The sequence below is a fragment of the Lissotriton helveticus genome, chromosome 2_2, assembly GCF_964261635.1.
Source record: "Lissotriton helveticus chromosome 2_2, aLisHel1.1, whole genome shotgun sequence".
Taxonomy (NCBI): domain Eukaryota; kingdom Metazoa; phylum Chordata; class Amphibia; order Caudata; family Salamandridae; genus Lissotriton; species Lissotriton helveticus.
Window position 1 is genome coordinate 20,074,433 of NC_136060.1, and position 22,051 is coordinate 20,096,483.

The following is a 22,051-nucleotide window of genomic DNA, read 5'->3' on the forward strand; positions in this document are numbered from 1 at the left end:
TTATATATTATACTTTGTTTCCCTTGCAGATCCTGCACTGCACAAAGTGTTAGGCTTTGGGGAGGGTAAAAAAAGAAAAATGCGGAGTATCAAAGTGCATTGCAGGACACATTTATCATTGTGACTCACAATGCACACATTGCGAGTCCTTGGGCGCTTAATAAAGATGGGTGGCATACAGATGTTTCACTCTTGCTTGAGGTTTGAAAGATAAGAATCAATGGTTTCTCACTGCTCATGTGGTTGCAAAGCAATGAATGGTTGCCGAATTCACCTGCTGTCTGCCAGCAAATGACAATTCGGGCAACATGGAAACCATTACATACTTTCTTTCCATATCCCTCCCCGATGTCCCTTTTAGGACGTATAATGCAACTGGCGTCAGGGGTGAAGGGGCATATGTTTGTTGTACTACCATTTCAATATATTATTTTGCTTTGGGAGATGGGAAGTTAGTGGTTTGCATAAAGTTTGCAATTTTAGCATATGCAGATGTCCATTCGTTGCAGGAATCTGCCTGTTGAGGCATACTATCTTCTTCCCTTCAGCTCCTTTGTAAACCTTAACCATCAGTGTGAACAAGATAAGGCACTCATGCAAGGCAGTGCCCAAGCTACCCTAGCGATTGCGTAGCCTAGGGGATCACGTGGTACATCCAAGTCTGTGAAGTAGCCCCACTCCATTGTCTGCGCAACACTGCTGGTTGAGTAGTTGAATCTCCCATATCGTCTGCAACAACTGGGTCATTCTACACAGGTGTAGGTGTCATTCGAAAGCCTCAGCTAGTACTTAAACCAGCCGGCAACGATTCCTAATTGGGCATGATGTATGTTTTAGATCTCGAGGAGACCTAGGTACTTACCCCTTCTTTTTAAGAGGACTAGACCATCTCTTGTTTTGGTTGTAAAGCATAGGAGTGGGTGACCAAAGCTTATTGAGAAATGAGAAGTGAGATGTACGGATTGACGTAATTTTTTATGGTCCCCAATTATTTCCTTATTTTTGCTGGCATTTATCACTGCTAAAAAGAAGTAAAGCACATGCGCTTGCCCCCAAACTTTTGTGATTGGAACTCCCTGTTTACCGTGTTTAGGACACTCAGGGGCCTGTTGATATGCACCTGTCATATGTTGGATGTAGCATGTTTTTACTTTACCCGCATATATGATACAGAAATGGTTTAAAATGATTTTATTTATTTTATTTTATTTAATGCGATTTTCTATAGCGCAAACTTTACCCGAAGGTGTCAGAGCACTTTACATAAGAACCAGTTGCAAAACATAAGGACTTAGAATTACATGCGTTACATAAAAGATACAAACAGAAAAAATTGCAAATGTACAAGATGTAAAGTCACACAAGGAGGAGATACAAACAGAAAGGAAAATTGCAAATGTACAAGTAGTAAAGTCACTCAAGGAAGAGATAAGAATGGATATACTCTAAGAGTCACATAGGAATGGTAGAGAGTACAAAGGTCTACTGCATATACTAGTGATTAGAGTTATCTCTATATACATATATATACACATAGTAGATTTTCTCAGGGAAAAAAACCCAAAAAAACAGAAAAGCAGAGTTCCATTAAGTGGGGTCGGAGGGGGGATGCAGTCACAGCACCAAGGGAGGGTGGGAGGGATACACAGGTATGGAGAAAAGGTAAATCAGAAAAGGGAAGAAACATTTGAGGACCGTCAAGGGGGAAACGAGGGAAAAGGGTAAAAGACCAGGGAATAGACTAGATGTTGGGTCGGGATCCAGAGAAAAGCGGCAGAGAGCAGCAGCAAAATGGCGGCCAGGACAAAGGCAAAAGTAAAGAAGTCCATGGGAGTCCGTGGCGGGAAAGAGACCATCTCCAAAAATGGTTGGATGCACAAAAGTCACCAAAGAGATGGAATAAACAATCTTGGTTGGAAGAGTTAACGACTCTGTCTCGAAGACGATAGCCTGCCTTTCAGGCCAGGAAGGACAGGAGTGTTAACTACTGACTACTTAGAAGGGGTCTGGTTGTGGACAATAACAGTTGGCAGAACAAAGGACAGCTACTTTCCAATGGTCACTGTATTGGCCTTTTGTAGCCTGCTTCAGGGACATTAAAAGCAGAAAGACTCTTGACTCTAAGGGGGAACAGCTGACCACACAGGGCTGTACCCTGCAGGAAACTGAGCTTGAGAGAGATCTGGTGCATAAAACCACACCCAGTGGTCTTTTGGCTGTACAACTGACCAGTAGGAACATTCCCAGCAGTTTGATAAGCCTGTGATTTAGTAATTTCCCCCTCTACAGAACAGAGGCAAGGTGCAGAGATTACCCAGGAAGGTATGGGACAAGAAGATCACGTTCATTCCCGTCTTAGACTTTGTCTGCATTGAAAACAGCTTGCACAGTGAAAACAGGCTCAGCAGGACCTTGTGGTATTGGTATCTGGCCTTGTGGAGCTTTGTCCCTCTACGGTTCCCAGCCTTGACTTGCAAAAGGATTTGTCACTTCCCAAAAAGTGATTAAGTGTCTGATTTAGAGTTTGATGAACAGAGTACTCTGTCACACATATGACAGGGCACCCTGTCTGCCAAACCCTTGGTCCCTGTACCCTATTTTGAGTCAAACAGAAAACGTATTTTGATGGCCTGATGAAATAGCCGCAGTTTGAATAAGGGCATGAGATCTCCTGCCCTATTGAGATCAGACGGTCTGATGTCCATTTTTTCTGTCCCAAACAGATAAAAAAATAATTATTGACCTTGACACCTCAGAATATTCCCAGAGCATGGGGGTCATTATGTTTTTGTTTTTCAGAAACAAAGTATTGCTTTGGGAGTTTATTTCAGAAAAAAGTTTGGTGCAGGTTTCCATAAAAGATGGTGGCTCCACACCAATCAGTGGCCTTTCTGTTCCCATCTAAAATAAATAGTTTATTTTCGTTTTGATTTGCATGTTTGTATCTATGATGTCCATCTTTTGTATTAATGTCTTCAAGTACTGCTATTTCAATTTTTAGGTCAAATCTGGGCAGCGCATGCGCTGCGAGGCATGCTGTAACATAGACTGTGACTTGAAGCACCTTCCATCTTTTCCATTTGTTCATGTTCATGCCCTTCATAGATGCATGTTTTTGGTTGGTCAGCATGCTAAATTAGTCTTTTTAAATTAGGTTTTGTGTTTTAACCCCTCCCCGCAGACTGCCCCTGATACGTGTGGTCTTATGCTTTTTTAGGGCTCGGACTCCTCCCCACTGTAAGTGGGGGAGGAGTTTCGAGATCCTAATGTTATAAGAAAAAAAAGAAGAAGTATCCTTAGGGCCTTGGTGAGAGGAATTCCACACATTCCTTAGCGTTTTCTGTCATCTGGCCAGTGATTCGTCTTCCTTGTGTTTTCGTTTTAATAGGCTTGAAGTGATAGGGTCAATGTAGTTTTGTTCCGCCATTTTGGGCATATTTCGTGCGTGCTTGCGCAAAGAAGTACATAAATTATAATTAGGAGCTGTCAGGGTGCCTCCGTTAGTGAATCCAGATGGCCGGGCGCGTTCACAATTCTGCAGCGCTCAGCGCGCAGCTTCCTTGTTCTTGTTTATTATTTGAGAAGAAGGATCGACTTCCCTTGTAGTGGATCGGGAAAGACAGGGAAAGAGATTTATAACAATACATGGGTGCACTGAATTAGAAACGACAGCTCCTGGCCCTCTCCTCCCTTGCGCCCACCGCAAAGATGTCTCAGCTGCGCTGAATTAAAAGTGCATGAGGTTTTGAAATTTTTTTTTCTACGCGCTCAGTTTCTTTTGACAACCTTCCCTGACTGCATCAAGGGAATGCTTTGTAGCCGGGGGTGACAACTGCTACCAGCGCCAGTTCACGGCCGATGCATAGAACTGCAGTAAAATGTCACATCTGACATTTGAATCACTGCCCCAGAGCCTTTGTACAGTCAGAGCTGCCGTGTGGTATTTCTAGCTGTTGCATTCATATAGATTCTGCCCCGCCTCTCTCCTCTTCCGCTAACATTTCTGAGCTGATTCCAGGTAGACTCAAAAACACTTATCACGTCAAACAAATCTACTCCCTAAACCACGTCATGCGCACTTTATTTACATTAAATGCACATCCGCAAGGTGTTTAATGATGTATTTGTGACGCTGACGTTTATTCTTCGTCAAATCAGGTTGTGGTTTGCTTAAAGAGACCGTGTTGGTTAAGGATAAGTGACTCGCATTCTGTAGTTTGTTATCAACTGGCAACTACATCTTTTCTGAATGCATTAGCCAAAGTGTTTTTTCTAACAAATACTTCCGACTTAATTTGTTTTGTCACTTTGTATAAAAACCCTGTTTGTAAAATCTTTAGAGAAAAGAAAATCACCGCAAAAAAAGGGTGGCAGACAGTTTTCAGCCCAACAGATGGCTAACTTCTAGAAGCAACTACGTGATAATAAAAATAAATGGAAGTTAACTAACATTAGCGCATGGAAAGACGGCAACCGACTTGTAAAGCAACCTTTCAGGAGTAAAAGACTTGATTCGCGTTCCTAGTTTCCTTGTAAATAAACAGGAACTACGTTGTGGCCCCATTTTAAGGCAGGCAGGTCGGTGTTCAGCCATTCCCAGGAAATGATGAGGCAGATGGGCCGCGCCCGGCAATGGTTGTTCTCACATTCAGTAACTAGAAATGCTTGTGAGGAGTGTCACTATCAACAATGGTCCCCAGCTGCAACTCATTGTAAAGGGCCACATCCACTAATAAGGTTCATCACGATGCGTATCTATGGCAACAGACAATAGTAAATAGAACTGGGGTGCCCTCTGGTTTACCGATAGAGCTGCAACTGTTCCTTTTCATCTACCAATAATCTGATAAAATCACGTGATTGGGTTCTTTTCAGGTTACTTCTTGTTTACCGTTTTTCCCACCATTGAAAACGCAAAAAATTGCATCATTTAAGGTTTCTAAGAATTGCTTACGTTTTAACGTAGTATATTCCAGTGATGCTGTCTTCCTTATGCTCTTTATACACTGTGAACCTTCGTTCTTAGGCTCTATCAGAAACCGTCAATTTCACAACATCACCTTAATACAAAGTTACAAAAATGTAAAAAAAAATACATTGTATAATATTTCTAAAAATGGATGCCAAGTCTGTACATGTAACATGTTATATTTTCATAATGCAGTTTTGAGGTGATATTGATATTTTTAAAAGGCAGTGTTCAATCTTGGGTCAATCAGAAACCCTCAATAGCTTGATAAGCCCATATAACACACAGTTTAGCTGGCTGTTAACACGTACTGTAACTATCATGGCTGTACACAACAGACAATGTTTCATAAAACAGAAAGTCTTCACAGATATAATCTATTTCACCCAAATGTGCCACAGTTCCAAAAGAAAGGCCTTAGTGACAACGAAGTGCAGAGTGCAGTTTGAGAGTGGAGAGTGCAGATTGAGAGTGCAGTTTGAGAGTGCAGTTTGAGAGTGCAGTTTGAGAGTGCAGATTGAGAGTGCAGTTTGAGAGTGCAGTTTGAGAGTGCAGTTTGAGAGTGCAGTATGAGACTTGAGAGTGCAGATTGAGAGTGCAGATTGATAGTGCAGATTGAGAGTGCAGAATCAGAGTGCAGTTTGAGAGTGCAGATTGAGAGTGCAGTTTGAGAGTGCAGTTTGAGAGTGCAGTTTGAGAGTGCAGTATGAGACTTGAGAGTGCAGATTGAGAGTGCAGATTGATAGTGCAGATTGAGAGTGCAGAATCAGAGTGCATAGTGCAGATTGCAGTTTGAGAGTGCAGTTTGAGAGTGCAGTTTGAGAGTGCAGTTTGAGAGTGCAGAGTGCAGTTTGAGAGTGGAGAGTGCAGTTTGAGAGTGCAGATTGAGAGTGCAGATTGAGAGTGCAGTTTGAGAGTGCAGTTTGAGAGTGTAGTTTGAGAGTGCAGTATGAGAGTTGAGAGTGCAGTTTGAGAGTGCAGTTTGAGAGTGCAGTATGAGACTCGAGAGTGCAGATTGAGAGTGCAGATTGATAGTGCAGATTGAGAGTGCAGAATCAGATTGCAGAGTGCAGATTGCAGTTTGAGAGTGCAGAGTGCAGATTGAGAGTGGAGAGTGCAGTTTGAGAGTGCAGTTTGAGAGTGCAGATTGAGAGTGCAGTTTGAGAGTGCAGATTGAGAGTGCAGATTGAGAGTGCAGAGTGGCAGTGAGTGCAGACTGAGTGCAGAGTGACAGTGAGTGCAGACTGAGTGCAGAGTGACAGTGAGTGCAGACTGAGTGCAGAGTGACAGTGAGTGCAGAGTGACAGTGAGTGCAGAGTGAGTGCAGAGTGACAGTGAGTGCAGAGTGACAGTGAGTGCAGAGTGACAGCGAGTGCAGAGTGACAGCGAGTGCAGAGTGACAGCGAGTGCAGAGTGACAGCGAGTGCAGAGTGACAGCGAGTGCAGAGTGACAGCGAGTGCAGAGTGACAGTGAGTGCAGAGTGACAGCAGAGTGACAGTGAGTGCAGAGTGACAGTGAGTGCAGAGTGACAGTGAGTGCAGAGTGACAGTGAGTGCAGAGTGACAGTGAGTGCAGAGTGACTGTAGAGTGAGTGCAGAGTGAGTGCAGAGTGACAGTGAGTGACAGTGAGTGCAGAGTGACAGTGAGTGCAGAGTGACAGCAGAGTGACAGTGAGTGCAGAGTGACAGTGAGTGCAGAGTGACAGCAGAGTGCAGAGTGACAGTGAGTGCAGAGTGACAGTGAGTGCAGAGTGACAGTGAGTGCAGAGTGACAGTGAGTGCAGAGTGACAGTGAGTGCAGAGTGACAGTGAGTGCAGAGTGACAGTGAGTGCAGAGTGACAGTGAGTGCAGAGTGACAGTGAGTGCAGAGTGACAGTGAGGGCAGAGTGACAGTGAGGGCAGAGTGACAGTGAGGGCAGAGTGACTGTAGAGTGACAGTGAGTGCAGAGTGACAGTGAGTGCAGAGTTACAGTGAGTGCAGAGTTACAGTGAGTGCAGAGTGACAGTGAGTGCAGAGTGACAGCAGAGTGACAGTGACAGCAGAGTGACAGTGAGTGCAGAGTGACAGTGAGTGCAGAGTGACAGTGAGTGCAGAGTGACAGTGAGTGCAGAGTGACAGCAGAGTGACAGTGAGTGCAGAGTGACAGTGAGTGCAGAGTGACAGTGAGGGCAGAGTGACAGTGAGGGCAGAGTGACTGTAGAGTGAGTGCAGAGTGAGTGCAGAGTGACAGTGAGTGCAGAGTGAGTGCAGAGTGACAGTGAGTGCAGAGTGAGTGCAGAGTGACAGTGAGTGCAGAGTGACAGTGAGTGCAGAGTGACTGTAGAGTGCAGAGTGACTGTAGAGTGCAGAGTGACTGTAGAGTGCAGAGTGACTGTAGAGTGCAGAGTGACTGTAGAGTGCAGAGTGACTGTAGAGTGCAGAGTGACTGTAGAGTGCAGAGTGACAGTGAGTGCAGAGTGACAGTGAGTGCAGAGTGACAGCAGAGTGACAGTGAGTGCAGAGTGACAGTGAGTGCAGAGTGACAGTGAGTGCAGAGTGACAGTGAGTGCAGAGTGACAATGAGTGCAGAGTGACAGTGATTGCAGAGTGACGGCAGAGTGACAGTGAGTGCAGAGTGACAGTGAGGGCAGAGTGACTGTAGAGTGAGTGTGAGTGCAGAGTGACAGTGAGTGCAGAGTGACAGTGAGTGCAGAGTGACAGTGAGTGCAGAGTGACAGTGAGTGCAGAGTGACAATGAGTGCAGAGTGACAATGAGTGCAGAGTGACAGTGATTGCAGAGTGACAGCAGAGTGACAGTGAGTGCAGAGTGACAGTGAGTGCAGAGTGACAGTGAGTGCAGAGTGATAATGAGTGACAGTGAGTGCAGAGTGACAGTGAGTGCAGAGTGACAGTGAGTGCAGAGTGACAGTGAGTGCAGAGTGACAGTGAGTGCAGAGTGACAGTGAGTGCAGAGTGACTGCAGAGACAGTGTGTCAGGGTGCACATTGTGTGAGTGTGCAGAATGAGTGTGCAGGATAAACAGTGTGTGACTATGCAGGGTGACATTGGGAGTGTGCGGGTGAGCAGTGTGTGAATGTGTAGGGGCAGTGTGTGAGTGTGCAGAAAACACCACACACACATACACCACACACACATAACGCACACACAAACCACACACCTCAGTCTCTCAACACCACACACTTGTCACCACTCAACACAACACACTCACCACCACACTCACTCCCCAGGCTCACCCCCACAGACTCACCACCACACACTCACCAGCACACAGAAAACAACACACACAACAACACACCCCCAGCCGTCAATGAATGCTTTCACCATGCACAAACACCAACAACCATCATCCATCTGTGCACGCTTTTACCAAGCACACACCCACCAGCCGTCAGTGCAGCCTTCCACCAGGCACACACACCTCCAGCCGGCAGTGCACTTTTCCACCAAGCAATCGCAGTATGGTACACTTTACTTTTAAACATATTCATATAAAGCACAGCATGCCACCATTGGTAAAATTACAATTCAACCAAGATACTTCCACTACACACCACATGCACACACTCCATAACACATGGCAAAAAGACATTGGCATTTACAATGCCATTAGCTCAAACTCAAATAAATCCGAGCCCGATTGCATTTGTAATGCTTGTTTATTTTCATATAGGTTCTGTTGTTCACACTATTTTTTTCTTGTGTGCATCAGCTTGTGTATCAGCACAGCGCCTGCTTCACAGACGCTGTGCTTCATGTTTCGGTTGGCATTTGCATCGCAGGTTTAATTATTGTTTTACTTTGGAGCTTGTGTGCCTCTTAACGATGTGCCCACTTTCATTTTCATTGCATCTTGTTTCCTGCTCAGTGCAGCCTGCTCACCCTGTGCCGTCTCTTCCTTTACCCCCTCCCCCCAACCCCCCCACTGTGATCTCTGCTTGTATTTTAACTGATTTACCCTAAATCACAGGATGCTGAGCTAAAGCCGAGACTCAAACTCCAGAGCCGGCAGCTCTGACCGTAGGCCCTTCACAGCATGTTTGAAGCTGTTTAATTGCTGTTTTTTAAATGTTGCCAGATGAAGTCATTTATAATCTCAAAAGCTGTTCAAGTCACATTGCATGCCGTCTCTCCCCACCTCATCTCTACTTTCATTTTCGCTGTTGCATCTTGTTTCCTGCTTACTCTGTGCTGTCACTCCCTACTTCTTCACCCCACACCCACCACCCCTCAGAGATCCCTGCTTGTATTTTAAGTTATTTGCCCAAAATCACTGGACACCGCTTTCATTTTCACCATCACATCTTGTTTCCTGCTCGTGGCAGCCTGCTCGCCCTGTGCAATCTCTCCCTACCCCTTCACCCTGCCTCACACTCCTCTGAGATTGCTGCTTGTATTTTAAGTGATTTGCCCAAAATCACAGGACACTGATTGCTAATCAGCAGCTTGGCATCCTGAAAGCTTCGAGCTCGCACATTATGCTGCATTACTAAATCTTTATAAGGTCCCAAAGTCGAGACCTACTGCATTGTACATGCTCGTTTCTCCTTTGGTGAAAGGTCTGATGCCTACAGATGACCTTCTCATTCAACTGATTCCCACAGACACACAGAAAAGTATGTTTCTTCTTTGTGAGTTTTCACTGGTTTCCCTTGAATTGGAGATCTCTGATCTGTGAGAGAACCCTCTGGCCTCTTTAGCCATACCTATTAAGCCTGTTTAAATTTATAGGACAAAGGTTTCCCTGTTCTGGGATGAAATCACTACAGGCACCTTCCAACTAAGTTTATGCCAGATGATAGCAGAAAGCTCACCAGAAAAAGCCATCGTTGAGAGGGCGAGTTCCACCATGCTAGATTACCCACACAGCTATGCAAAACATGTTTCAAAGTATCTTTCAGTATAATATGGATTCAATGTTATAATTTTTCCAAACATTGTTAAAATGAAATTTTCACAGAGTGGAATTGCAGTTTAAACGTCCAAGCTATTTATTAATGTAGGAACTTGAATAACGGAAAGGATGCGTGCACATGTTTGTGTGTGCATAGTCATGGAAGGACTGAGATGCACATTAAATGCTGCCAAATCTTATGTCAGTGGTTGCTTATTATTATGTACATTGGCACTGTGGTGAGCTGAGCTGTTGATGTGAGAATGAAGAATCACTGGCGTTGTACATTTATGAGATCCCTGCTTATTTTCATGCTTGGCTCATATTTACGCCATATTTATTTTTATCTGCGTGCCTAATAGCGTTTTTAAAATGCTAGACAATTAGATGAGCCCTTTTTGGAGACTGAATTCTAATGGGACTTTCGCAATACCTCTGTTTTCATCTGAATGTGAACGTAAACGTACACAATTGTTCAAGAACTTTCAGCAACATTTAAGATAGTGCTGGAGGTAATGACTATGTGCCAGCAATGGTGGTTTGTTTTCTTCTTCTTTTTTTTCTATTCTCCTGTATTAACCCATTTAAGTAATTGGAATTAGCTACTAACATTTTAGATTTTCTTGTTGCATTTCTTATGTGTATCACAGAAACCAGTCAAATGTTGCATAATACTATGTTGCAGCCAACATTCACGACCTCTGTTTCCTCTATCTCTCACAGCTCCCATAGATTTAATTTGGTCTCATTTCCTTTGCCAATGACTTGAAATTAAAGTGTATATTCATGTTTGTGAACCCTTTTATTCAGCTTTTGTCAGATCCCGTTTAGTGTTGGGAGGCTCCACAGGGCAATCAATAGATACTGGGCCGCAATCTGTGGTGGTTGAGTATATTAGCCATCCTGGGATCCTTCCTACTGTGGCTCTGAAGGCTGGGCGGGTACTCCCTTTCCGCAGTTGACCCTTAGGTCAGCGAGGGCGAGCAGTCAAAGGCTTCTCTGGGAGTAGTGAAGAGGGGAACAAGATCTAAACGATCAGTCCAACCGACAACATTTATGCATTTTCCAGTATCTGTGTTTTGAATATAAGAAAGTACTTTACTTAATACTGTGCAGCACATTTAGGAGAATGCAACACAAGCTTAAAATCCTGTATGTGATTTTGAGATATTACACCTTTCAGTACCCAGCCCTTGTAGCGGAGTTCCCCAGCATCTATAATCCCTGTCACCTTATCTGGGAAACAGTGCTTGCTAGACATGGGTGCAGTTCAATCAATCACCCTAAGGTATAAAAGCGCCACACAGCTTTGTTTTGTTTTTTTACTTTAGGGGATGTTCGTAAAAAAACGTAATTCATTCAGCAGGCCTCATCCTGCATTTCAGTCTCCCATTCACAAACAGGTCTCAAGACCCACAGTCTCATAGTCGACACCTCTGGGAGTTGAAGTCGGTGAGTGCTGGATGCATGCGTAGCGTGGTCCTGCTCTTATGGTGGCAACTTAGTTCTGAGCTGTCAGGGCCGCAGCCTCGCTTAGAACTTTGTCTTCAGCACTCTTTGTGTGGCAGCTCACTCCAGCAGTTCTCGTCTTGAACAGTTGAATCCTTCCTAGGCCGAGTGCAGACAGGACACTTGTATGAAAGGGGCATACTCTCTGATAATCGCGATGTCGTGGATGACTTCAGCAGTTGTGTCCTCCAAGCCAATCAGGACGTATACATCGAAGTGGTAAATCGATTGTACTCTGACATGGGCAGCAGAAGCACCAGTCTCTTAGTGGGCCGCTGATCTCACTTGTTACATGATTTCTGTAGCAGGCTAGATGTGGTTCACAGCCAGAACCATTCAGGAGACCCCTTTCACATGCAGGTCGTTCCTGGCTTTACTCCCTATCAGGCTCTCGCTCTCTCTGACTGTTCCTCACATTGGCAACCCACTAGCGTTATCCTCCTGGACAGTCTCCCCTCCTACAGAGCAAGGCATTCTCCTTCCCTCTCTGAGCATACATGCAGCCAGGCTACTCAGTCACAAATACACTCATTGCAAAGATATCTCCTAGATGCAATGTCCCCTGATCACTGTACCTTGTAGCTGTATATCTCATAAGCATGGGAGTCCTGTTTACGATCCATTTCCAGGAAGCATTTTGTTCCTACCAAACCAATTTCCTACAAAATCAGAAATCTGAAATGTTTCTCTATAGAAATGTTTAAAGAGGTCATAGAAACACTAAGGATCCACCTTCATCCTCTTCACTGTCAGCGAGATGTATATACCCTCTTTGCAAATTCAATTCAAATTGACTCAACTCTTTGATAAAGTTCCCAAATTCAAGTAAAAAAATGTCCAAATAAATATGTAGACAGAATAAATTCCTGGTACTCACCCTAACTACATGAGCTGATACTGGATGCAAGAAAATATGTCGCCATTGAGGTAATGACTGTTCTCCTGGCTTAAGTCAACAGTATGTCAGTGCACTGGCACTTTATAAGCAAGATCTCATTTTGGCCAAACATATTAAATATGGAGATCCAGACGAGCTTCCAAAGCATCTGGGGAACCTTTAAGGTTATTAATGACCTTATTACACTTTAACTGCAGCAGGAACACCATTGAAAAGCGCTGAAGAATTAAAGTAAGGTTATGCGCCCGTTCGCGTCCTTGACTGACAACAAGACCGTGCATTAACATCGACAGCAGAGATACGTGGTTGACCAATCCTGAAATCGATTGATCAACAGGACATGAACGGACAGATGGCCTTACTTTAATTCTTCAATGCTTTTCAATGGACTGAACTGACCAAGTTTGAATATTGTTTTTTTTGTTTAAGAAGTTTTTATTGAAGTTTTTCAAATACATAAGACACAAGAGAAAATAGAAACTATAAAATGGGAAAAAAAGGAGAAGCAATAATTAAATATACATAGCATAATTAAAATATATATTTAGGCAAATAACATATTGGTGTAATAGGAATGTAACAATTGCAGGAAGAAAGGAAGCAAAAGAAGGAGAAGAGGAGAAAGAAGAGTAAGAAAAGAAAAACAAAGAAAAAGAAAGGGAAGGAAGGTCTAACATTGTATAGGAAAATAGTATAGAGAAAGGAAGAAAATAACTAGTGTATGGGAGTATGAGTAGAGAGATATGTAGTAAAAGGTAGCCAAAGAAGATCAGATTTAATTTTTTGAGAGAGAGAGATGGAGGAAACAGTGTTCATCACAAATAAAATTCCACCAAGTTACTAGAGATATTTTAGAGTTGTCTTTCCAGGAGGATAGGATAACTTTAAAAGCTAATGCAATGAAAGGGTCAAATAACATGGAAACAGAAGATAAACCAACAACATCAGATGATAACGATTCTAGAAAAACATTTTGTAATGATAAAGGAACATCTCATTTAAAAACTGACATGCAAATAGTCCAAACAGATTTCCAAAAGGATAAACTTAGAACATTCATAAAGTTGATGTTTCAACGTTCCTGTATCATTAAAACAAGACCAACATAATGGAGAACAGGATGGTGAAAATCTTGAAATAGAAACAGGAGTAATAATCTCTATGGTAAATAAAATACAGAGATTGGGTTATACGAGCAGCAGCAGAAACTTTGAATAACTTAGGCCACAATTTATCCCAGGTTGCAATAAGAAAAGAAATGGACAAATCAGTTTCCCACGCAGTTTCAATATGGGGTTTTAGTCTTTCAGTAACATTTGATAACAATAACTTGTATACAAGAGCAGCTTTAGGTCTGTAAGTTGGAAATAAGAAGTATAGAGGAGTGGAAGGGGATAAAGACGGTGTATGAGTTGGAAGGAGAAAAGTGGCTAAGTGAGACTGTAAGGCATTGAAAATGATGTTATATTCATTGAGACAGGAATCAGGCAATTGATACTGTACTTGTATGGCATGAAAGGGAATAATAGAATTTTGGTGAAGTAATTGGTGTACAAAAATAATACCCTTTTCCTTCCAGTATTTGTAATAGAATGATTTGCCTTTATATTTAAGAAATGTATTATACCATATAGTGGAGGATAAAAAACATTGAAACGAAGTAAAATCCTTACAAAATGTGTTGTATAATAGATTTTGGTAGTATTTTAAAATAGGGTTAGTAGATAGAAAGGTGCAGTTTGACATAAAAATTACATGTTGAAAAGAAAAGTCTTTTAATAAGGAACGTTCAAAAAGGATCCATCTGGAAACAGGAATGTCAACAAAATCATAGGATAAAGCAAAGGATTGCTTAATCAAAAAAGCAGAGTGATATGCTTTAAACTTTGGGAAGCGCACACCACCATCATCCTTGGGACGAATATGTTTATTTAGAGCAATTCATGGGCGTTTGTTGTTCCACAAAAATGTTATACAAGCAGAGTTAATTTGGGAAAAATAGGCAATGGGAATCCGAATAGGTAGCATAGACAATGTATATAAAACATGAGGTACAATCATAAATAGGTGAGACTCCTTTGCTCTCACATCTGGACAATCTTTATGCTTTTTGTTCTCATTCTGTGTTACGTTATGTTGCCCTCGTGGAACTACAATTTTAAAACATGGTTGTGTGTCTTCCTTTATGTCTCACAGTTTAAAAAAAATAAAACTTGTGTACTTCGTATTGCATTCCCATCACGATTCTTATTTTTTGTGTACCCTTGGATGCATGAGTTTTAATTTCACTTGATTTTTGTTCTCTCTTCATCAGTAAAGTGCATTGGCTGTTGTGTAATATAGTATGTAAAAGTAGTCATTGCCTATTCTTATAAGAGTTTCCTTTTTATGCAGTCATCAAAATTGTTGCTTTGGCTTTTTAGAAACAACACAGATAGAAGATCCGCGGAAACAATGGAGGAAAGAACAAGAACTCATGCTGAAAGACTATCTGATGGTGGCTCAGGATGCACTCAGCACACAGAAGGAGCTGTACCAGGTGAAAGAACAGAGACTGGCTCTAGCCTTGGACGAGTATGTGCGCCTCAACGATGCTTACAAAGAGAAAACAAGCTCTCGGACTAGTTGTAAGTATGTAGGAACCGAAGAATAGGTTTTCAGTGAATGAATGGTCCATTGAGTAGAAAATAGAGGAAACCACGGATAAGGAAACTGGAATTATGCTGTTTGTTCCTCGAGGAGAACACAGTAGTTTGGGTATATTGTGGTAATTGTTGTAATGCAAACACATCTTGCCCATATTCTTCCAGCCTAGTGGATGTCCTTTCCACAAAGCACCTGAGTGCCTCTGTCATTGTGCAACATATTTAAAAAAAAGGCCTTATGTGATCAAGCAGCCATGCCACAGCTCTGCCTCTTATGCAATTAATAGGCCATGGTGGAACCGTTTTTTCCCTCTTGGAAAGGGGGCAGGACGTTCATCTGCAGAGAGTGTTGCACCTCACACACAATTTTAAGTTTTGTTCAAAACCTGTGACGTTAATTCTCCAAAATGCTTTAGTAGAAGTGGTAGCCACACCTTTGTCCCCCTCCCCTCCATAATTTCAAAAGGTGGATACTTTGTGCCACTCTTAGCCCTCCTACGGGGTTGTATGTGTTCTAGGGGCTTTGGAAGGGGATATAAGTGGCATACTATACAAAGGAGAAAGGTCTCCTGAAGTCATGTGTCTTTCTATCCATGCCGCTGCCTCAATAAACATGGAGAGCTGAGGCAGCATTGGCTGTACCAGGGATGCCAAAGGACAGGCCATGACTAGCAGCTGATACCTCTGGCAACCACTAATGGAGATCCATTTTAAAGCAACTGTGTTTTTTGCAAAAACAGTTTCCCAGTTGTCTGCAGCTTCAAAAGATACCAGGCATGTCCCTAAGTTCTCAGAGATTTGAGTTCCCACTTTGTAATTTTCATGGTCTTGGGTTGCTGAGGTAAATTGTACTCAGTGACTGGCTAGCTTTTGATCGTGGCGTAAATGGAGTGAAAAAACATTGCCGCATGGAAACTGAATGAAAATCCTCCGTTTTTTTACATCCTCCTGGTTTTTCTCTTTCTAGACTTTGAGCAGGTAGGGAGTAACTGAATTTCATGGTGGTGGGTTTGATAAGGGCCTCCTGAGGTGACCTACAGATGCTAAAGAATACTGACAACATAACCTAGTCAAAGGTATCCAAATGGTCGAATTTTATGAGAGTCTGCAATGAGGTGCCTAAGTGGCCATATATAAAAGCTTCTGAGATCCTTTTCAGGTTTAGCGCCTGCGTACCCATCAACGATTCCCATGTTACATCACAGCAAGGTGTCCTCTAATTTCTGTGTGTTAATCATCCAATGAGTAAAACCAAGGACTGTTAATCCTCTTGGCTCAGATACTAATATAAATAGATTTAATTTAGTGGGATTCTTCCTACAGCACCTGACACGGTCAGCCTGGTCTTGAGAGAAATTCATACAACTATATATCACTGTTGAAGGAATGGACTTCCAAAATTGTAGTCTGGTGATCACAGAGAAGTTCAGGCGACAAGGAGTATTTCCTCTGTTTTTTGGGGTTTGGCAACATGGAGGTTCTGAATTTAAAGACATGGCACACATCACAAATTTAGCATTTCTCATTGATGTGCTATCTGGCTGAACCACCTACCTTTCCTGAAGAAAACATCTATGGCACTTGAGCCTAGCATTATAACTTCGAGGTTATGTACTTTACATCTCCATTAATACCAAACCCGTCTTGGTCCATTTATGTAGCCCATTTAGTAGAGTCTGTATCCTTTTTACATGTCACCAAACATTTGAACTTTTCAATTTCAATAGATGGCATGCCTTTTGGTTATGCCTGCTTTATAAATGTCTAGCTTTCTCTTTATAGCTAAAACGTAATGTGTCCTCTAGATACGAAGCACAACATGGCCAATCCTCTTTGGAGAGTGCATTTGGCTGTATTTGACTTTCCAACTTCTACCTGATTGCTGTAGGATTTTTAGCTCTTGTAAATATTCCAAGGAGCCTGGACACTGTGGGGCTGGAAGCAGAGTAAGTATAAGGGCGACACAAATACTTTTCTATAATTATTATCACTCAGAAATGGTAAACAAAATTCCATATTTTTTCATTGACAAGATTGAAGAATTCAATGGAATCTGTTTACAATCAGCATAGTCTAAAGAGACTCCAAAGCACCGATCTCAGCAATGGTAATTACAGACCTTGGCCCAGTGAGTTTCAGTGCTTTGTGCGTTTACTAATGGGCAGTGGTGAGTGCCAGTCAGGCGTAATGATGGCTCAATTGTTGGCAGTCATATATACTTAGCTTCAAGCTAACTCTATTCTGAACTCTACCTCTTTGAGGTCATACAGAAATAGATGTTTTGCTTCTGGTTTGGAGGGTTTGTTAGCTGGCTCAACAGTTAAGGAATCTTGGGCAATCTTGTTTTTGTCTTTGGGAGTGTCTCCTGAGAAGGTGGGAAGGCTGACAGATGATTTTGGATGGCATCTTTTGATTTCATAACTAACTCCTATCGATGCTCCTTATCTACTTTTTATTTAGATGTAATCTAGGACTACCATAGCAGCTGTGCCATCCCTATCATGTATGCTTGTTGGCCATTTCTGCATTCTTTCTTCTTGAACACGTTTGTGGGACCCCAAATCTTTAAGGACCTTTCAAACTTCACACTTGATGTCCTACAAGTATAATATTTATTGTACCATGACATCAGAAGCTCTCCATTGATCTCCCGTACTGCAGTCCATCTCAATCAATCAAAGATGTGTTTATTTAGACCAATGGCCTTTAAACAGTACAGCATTAAAATTTGGTAACAAATACATATGTAATCGTAATTTCCACCTAGTAAAACCATAAATAAGTTGTTCAGATAAAACTTATATTTCAATAAAATCGGTATACAATTCTTAAAAATACAGTACACCTCTACTTGTTTTCAATAAACACTGCATTAACTGCCCTCATAAATCTACCAATAGCACATACTATATATAAGAAACGCATCTCAGTTGAAAGGTCTGTGGCATGCCCTCGAGTCATAATTCCATATTTCAAGAATATTTGGCGTAACCATTGTCTCAGATGTTGTCTGAGTTTTAAAAATCCAACAAAATATGCAACATATCACATTTGGTGTTCAATCCATAGACACAATTCCCTCCTATGCCAATCGTTTTTGCTTTTGCCATGTAACTTATCTTACATGGGTTGAGACCAATTCTTACCCTCAGCACATCGTATCTTAACAACGGACTTGGTAAAGTGTCCACATATGGGTAACTTACTTTATAACGCCATGCATTTGACATAAAATCTACAGATTTTTTCTCTCTTAGATATTGGTAGTCATTTTCATAGGAAATTCTTTGCCTAACGCTTTTAGCTCACTTTTGGAAATATCAATATGTAAGGATTGCGGAAGCTGCTGAACTTTCATAGTAGTGCAGACGGTGACCAGGTTATCCCTAGTCCCTCTTGCCCATTTTAATTCACTGTGCACAGAGGCGCAACTAGAGTCAAATTTCGGGGGGGCTAAGAAAAAATTTCGGGAGGGCTGAACATTTAATCAGTAGGCAGAGTGGAGCTGCAGGGGCTCTTAGAAGGGGCGAAACAACTGCAAGGCCTAATTAACATTCAAATGGTCTTTTAAAGACCTGTGAAACGTTTGGGTGCTGCTCTGTGTGTGCCCGGCATCGGTCTCATCCCGGGCTGCCACACACGACGGGGGGGGGGGCTGAAGCCCGGTGAGTTCAATGGGTGTCGCGCGCCTGACTGTGCACAATTTAATTCATATACAACTGAGAAATGTTTTGTCCATCTTCCCCATTCAGTTTCCCCCAGAATCTTATTAGTGCTTTTGCAGGCAACATATTCAGTGAGTTCATATCCGTTTCCAATCTTATTGCTTGGATCATAGCAGAACTGGGTAGAGACAGTAAATACTTTAAAAATGTTCCCTCCTCAGTATCCCACCTGTCTTTTCCCCTCATATATAGCAATTCAGCTCCATATAGGAGTTGCGGGGGATCATTGCTTCATAGGCTTTTAGCACCGGTCTGCATGACATATCTCCAAAGGACTTCTTAAAATTTTTTAGCCCACTCCCAGAGGCAACAGCCCTAGTCTTTAGGACCTCTAGGTGGATATTCCATTTCAGAGACCGCTCAAACCAAATTCCAAAGTATTTGTATTCAGTAACTACTTCCAGTCTCTCGGAACCTAAGTGCCAGTTAAATTTGCTTTTAGTTTTCCCAAAGCAAAGGACTCGAGATTTGTCCATAGTCACCACTTATTTTTTCCACCTGCAATAATTCTCAAATTTCTCTAATTTCCTTTGGAGGCCTATTTCGGTCTGATCTAAAATGACAAGATCGTCTGCATACAGGAGGCATGCCATTCATCTTAGGGCTATATCCATTTGCGGCGGCTAGAGTCTCTGGCAGATCAGCAAAAAAGAGAGAGAAGAGTAACTGGGCTAAAACTCATCCCTGTCCCAACCCTTTGTTTACTTGTATTTTCTGAGTTAAGGTCCCCATGGTATCCAGAATAACCTGGGCCAATTCCTCCTATGCAGCTTTTGAATAAGCTTTAAGAGGTCTTTAGTGATATCTAATTTTCTCAATGCTTCCTCAAGGCGGATTCTATCAACAAGATCAAAGGCTGCAAAGCAACAAAATCGGCTTCCCGCTGCTCCACAGACTTACATGCAATGGACCAGAGTGCCAAACAGTGGTCGACTGTCGAGTGCCGTTCCTTATATCCCCCCTGTTCCGGTGGTACTATACCATTTACATCGGTCCAATCTTTTAACATTCTCAGGATTATTTTAGCAAATACCTTTTGGGTCACATCTAACAGGTTAATCAACCTATAGTTTTTAGCTATTTATCTCTTCATTTTTATGGATCGGTCTGATAATTGCTCCTCTCTTTCTGGAATAATCCCTGTACTCAGAATTCAATCAAACAACCTGTGCAATAACTCTACCCACCAATCCGGGTGATTCTTTATTATTATTATTATGGGCATATTATCAGGACCAGCAACACGGGCAAGCCTTAGTCTTGCAATTGTTTTTCTAATGTTCCTTAATACAAACATGTCTCTCATATACTCACCTACTCTCTCCCAAGGTGTTGCCTGTTCCTCCACCTTCTCACTTTCTTTACCATATATCTCCTCCAAATGGTCCACCCAAGCTTGCTCCTCCACTACACAGACCATCTGACCATAGGTTTTTCCCGACCTCTCTTGTACCAATTTCCAAAAGTCTTTTGTGGTTTTAGTGTCAATAGCCTCTATCATAAGTCTCCAACACTTTTCTTTGAGCTCTTTTTACTGGTCTCTGATTAAGGTTTTATACCTGCGCCTTAGCCTCATCAGTTCATTATGGTTTTCACTATTGTACCTTAATTTAAGGTTTCTTTCCCCTTTCCATATTTTCACCTTAAGGGCCTTACATTCCTTAGTATACCAATTGTTTCTATTGTTTTGGTTGTTTGAGGCTACTACATTTTTTTATCCTTTCCTATTTAAAGCTACTCTTAAGCACTGTACAACCTGCCCAATGATCTTCTCATACCCTTTCGGGTGGGGCTCTAAGCTATCACCCATTGGCTGATTTTGCTAAGTTGACAATTTTTTCATATACTCCTCTGTTAGTTTTTTGGACAGTCTTTTGGGGTATTCCACCTGGACTGGGATCACCTTTTCCCTTTGTACTATATTTCCTCTTTTGAGTTTTAACTTCAGAAGATGGTGACCACTTCCTTCCTCAGAGCCCACTTTAAAATCCCTTATTTTATCAAAATTCCAGGCACGCATAGAAATATAATCAATTGGACATAATTGTTGGCCGATCTTAAAGGTCTGATGTGCTAGTTGATCCACGCCTACCCATTTAAGCAAACCAGGCCTTTCGAGCCCAGATATTTTTCCTGCGCTATATCCCCTTTAAATCCTTTAGTTAATGGGAAAGTTGCCCCCTTTATATTCAATTATTTTAGCATCTCTTTGGACCATTTATCCATTGTATTTGGGTTCAATCTATGGTTCATGTCCCCCCATCAATATAAGAATATCTTTCGGGTAGCTTTCACATAACCAGTCAATGTCTTCTTTCATTCGTTTCATTTCCAGCCTATATTCTCAGACCCCCCCTCCTGTATATTTTCATTAGCTATTATCAAATTTTCCTTCATAGGGTATGGGTCCCTGGGCTCCACCTTGCATGCTAGTAAACATTTACAAGTTACCGATAAGGGTGTTACCTTTCTAGCTATTCTAGTTGCTATTAGGGTAGAGATTCCTCCTGTTGGTCGCCCTAGCTGCCCCTGATGGCGGGCTTATTGACTGGGACAAATCCTTCTATTGAGGGGGTTTCATCGCACAGCCAGGTTTCTTGCAAACACACAATCTCATGAATATCTATTATTTTTTTTAAGTATCTGATTTTGAAATTTTACTGAAGTCATTTATGTTCCAGGAAAGAACCACAAGGCTGTGCAATGACCCAGTATCCTAATCTATTTCACTTAGCCTCCCCTCTTCATTCTGAGATGACGTCCACTCTGAGTTGGCATAACAGTCCATCTACACAAGCCCTGGCTAGTGACAACATATTATAGGTTTTGGGGTGCAGTAGCGGCCCCCAAAGGATACGCTCACTGGTCTCCCGTGTAAATGAAGTCCAGTACCGAAAGGCAGACAGGGGCTCCATTTTGCTTATTTCATTTTGTTTGAGATGTTTGCTAATATTAGGAGTATAATTTTTGCAATGTTGATTATTAACTCTGTAATGTTTGTATATGGTAAATGCTTTGCAGTTACTATTGGCACCTCTGTCTTTAGGGTTGCCATTAGTCGATTAAGAATAGTTATTTGTATATATGAATGTAAGTTGCAATATTGTTGATTCATGATGCTTTTAGAGGTCAACAAAGACTTGCCCCATCTCCTACATTATCTTCCTTCCCTGTTCATTCTGTCTCAGTCTGGTGGGACTGTACACGTTTTCTTATTAGAACAATCTCCTGAGGCTGTATGTGGCCATGTGCATGTAAGCAATGACCACCCAATGCAAAACCTTTATACAAAAAACACACTAACGCTTTAAAACTTAAATCTTGAACTTGAGTCTTGGCCACCCCAATATATTAAGAAAAAAGATTATACTGAAACCTTCCCAGAAACATTTGTGAGGAGGGTAGCACTAAT

The 22,051-nt window shown here is 42.1% G+C and overlaps 1 protein-coding gene across 1 annotated transcript in view; it reads left to right on the forward strand.

Annotated features, from left to right (window-relative positions):
• WWC2 (WW and C2 domain containing 2) overlaps nt 1-22,051 on the forward strand; it is a 1,026,812-nt gene that overhangs the window by 514,145 nt on the left and 490,616 nt on the right. Inside the window, exon 3 of the mRNA XM_078677991.1 lies at nt 14,693-14,896. Coding sequence (XP_078534117.1) covers nt 14,693-14,896 — 204 coding nt within the window. The remainder of the gene's footprint in view (nt 1-14,692; nt 14,897-22,051) is intronic.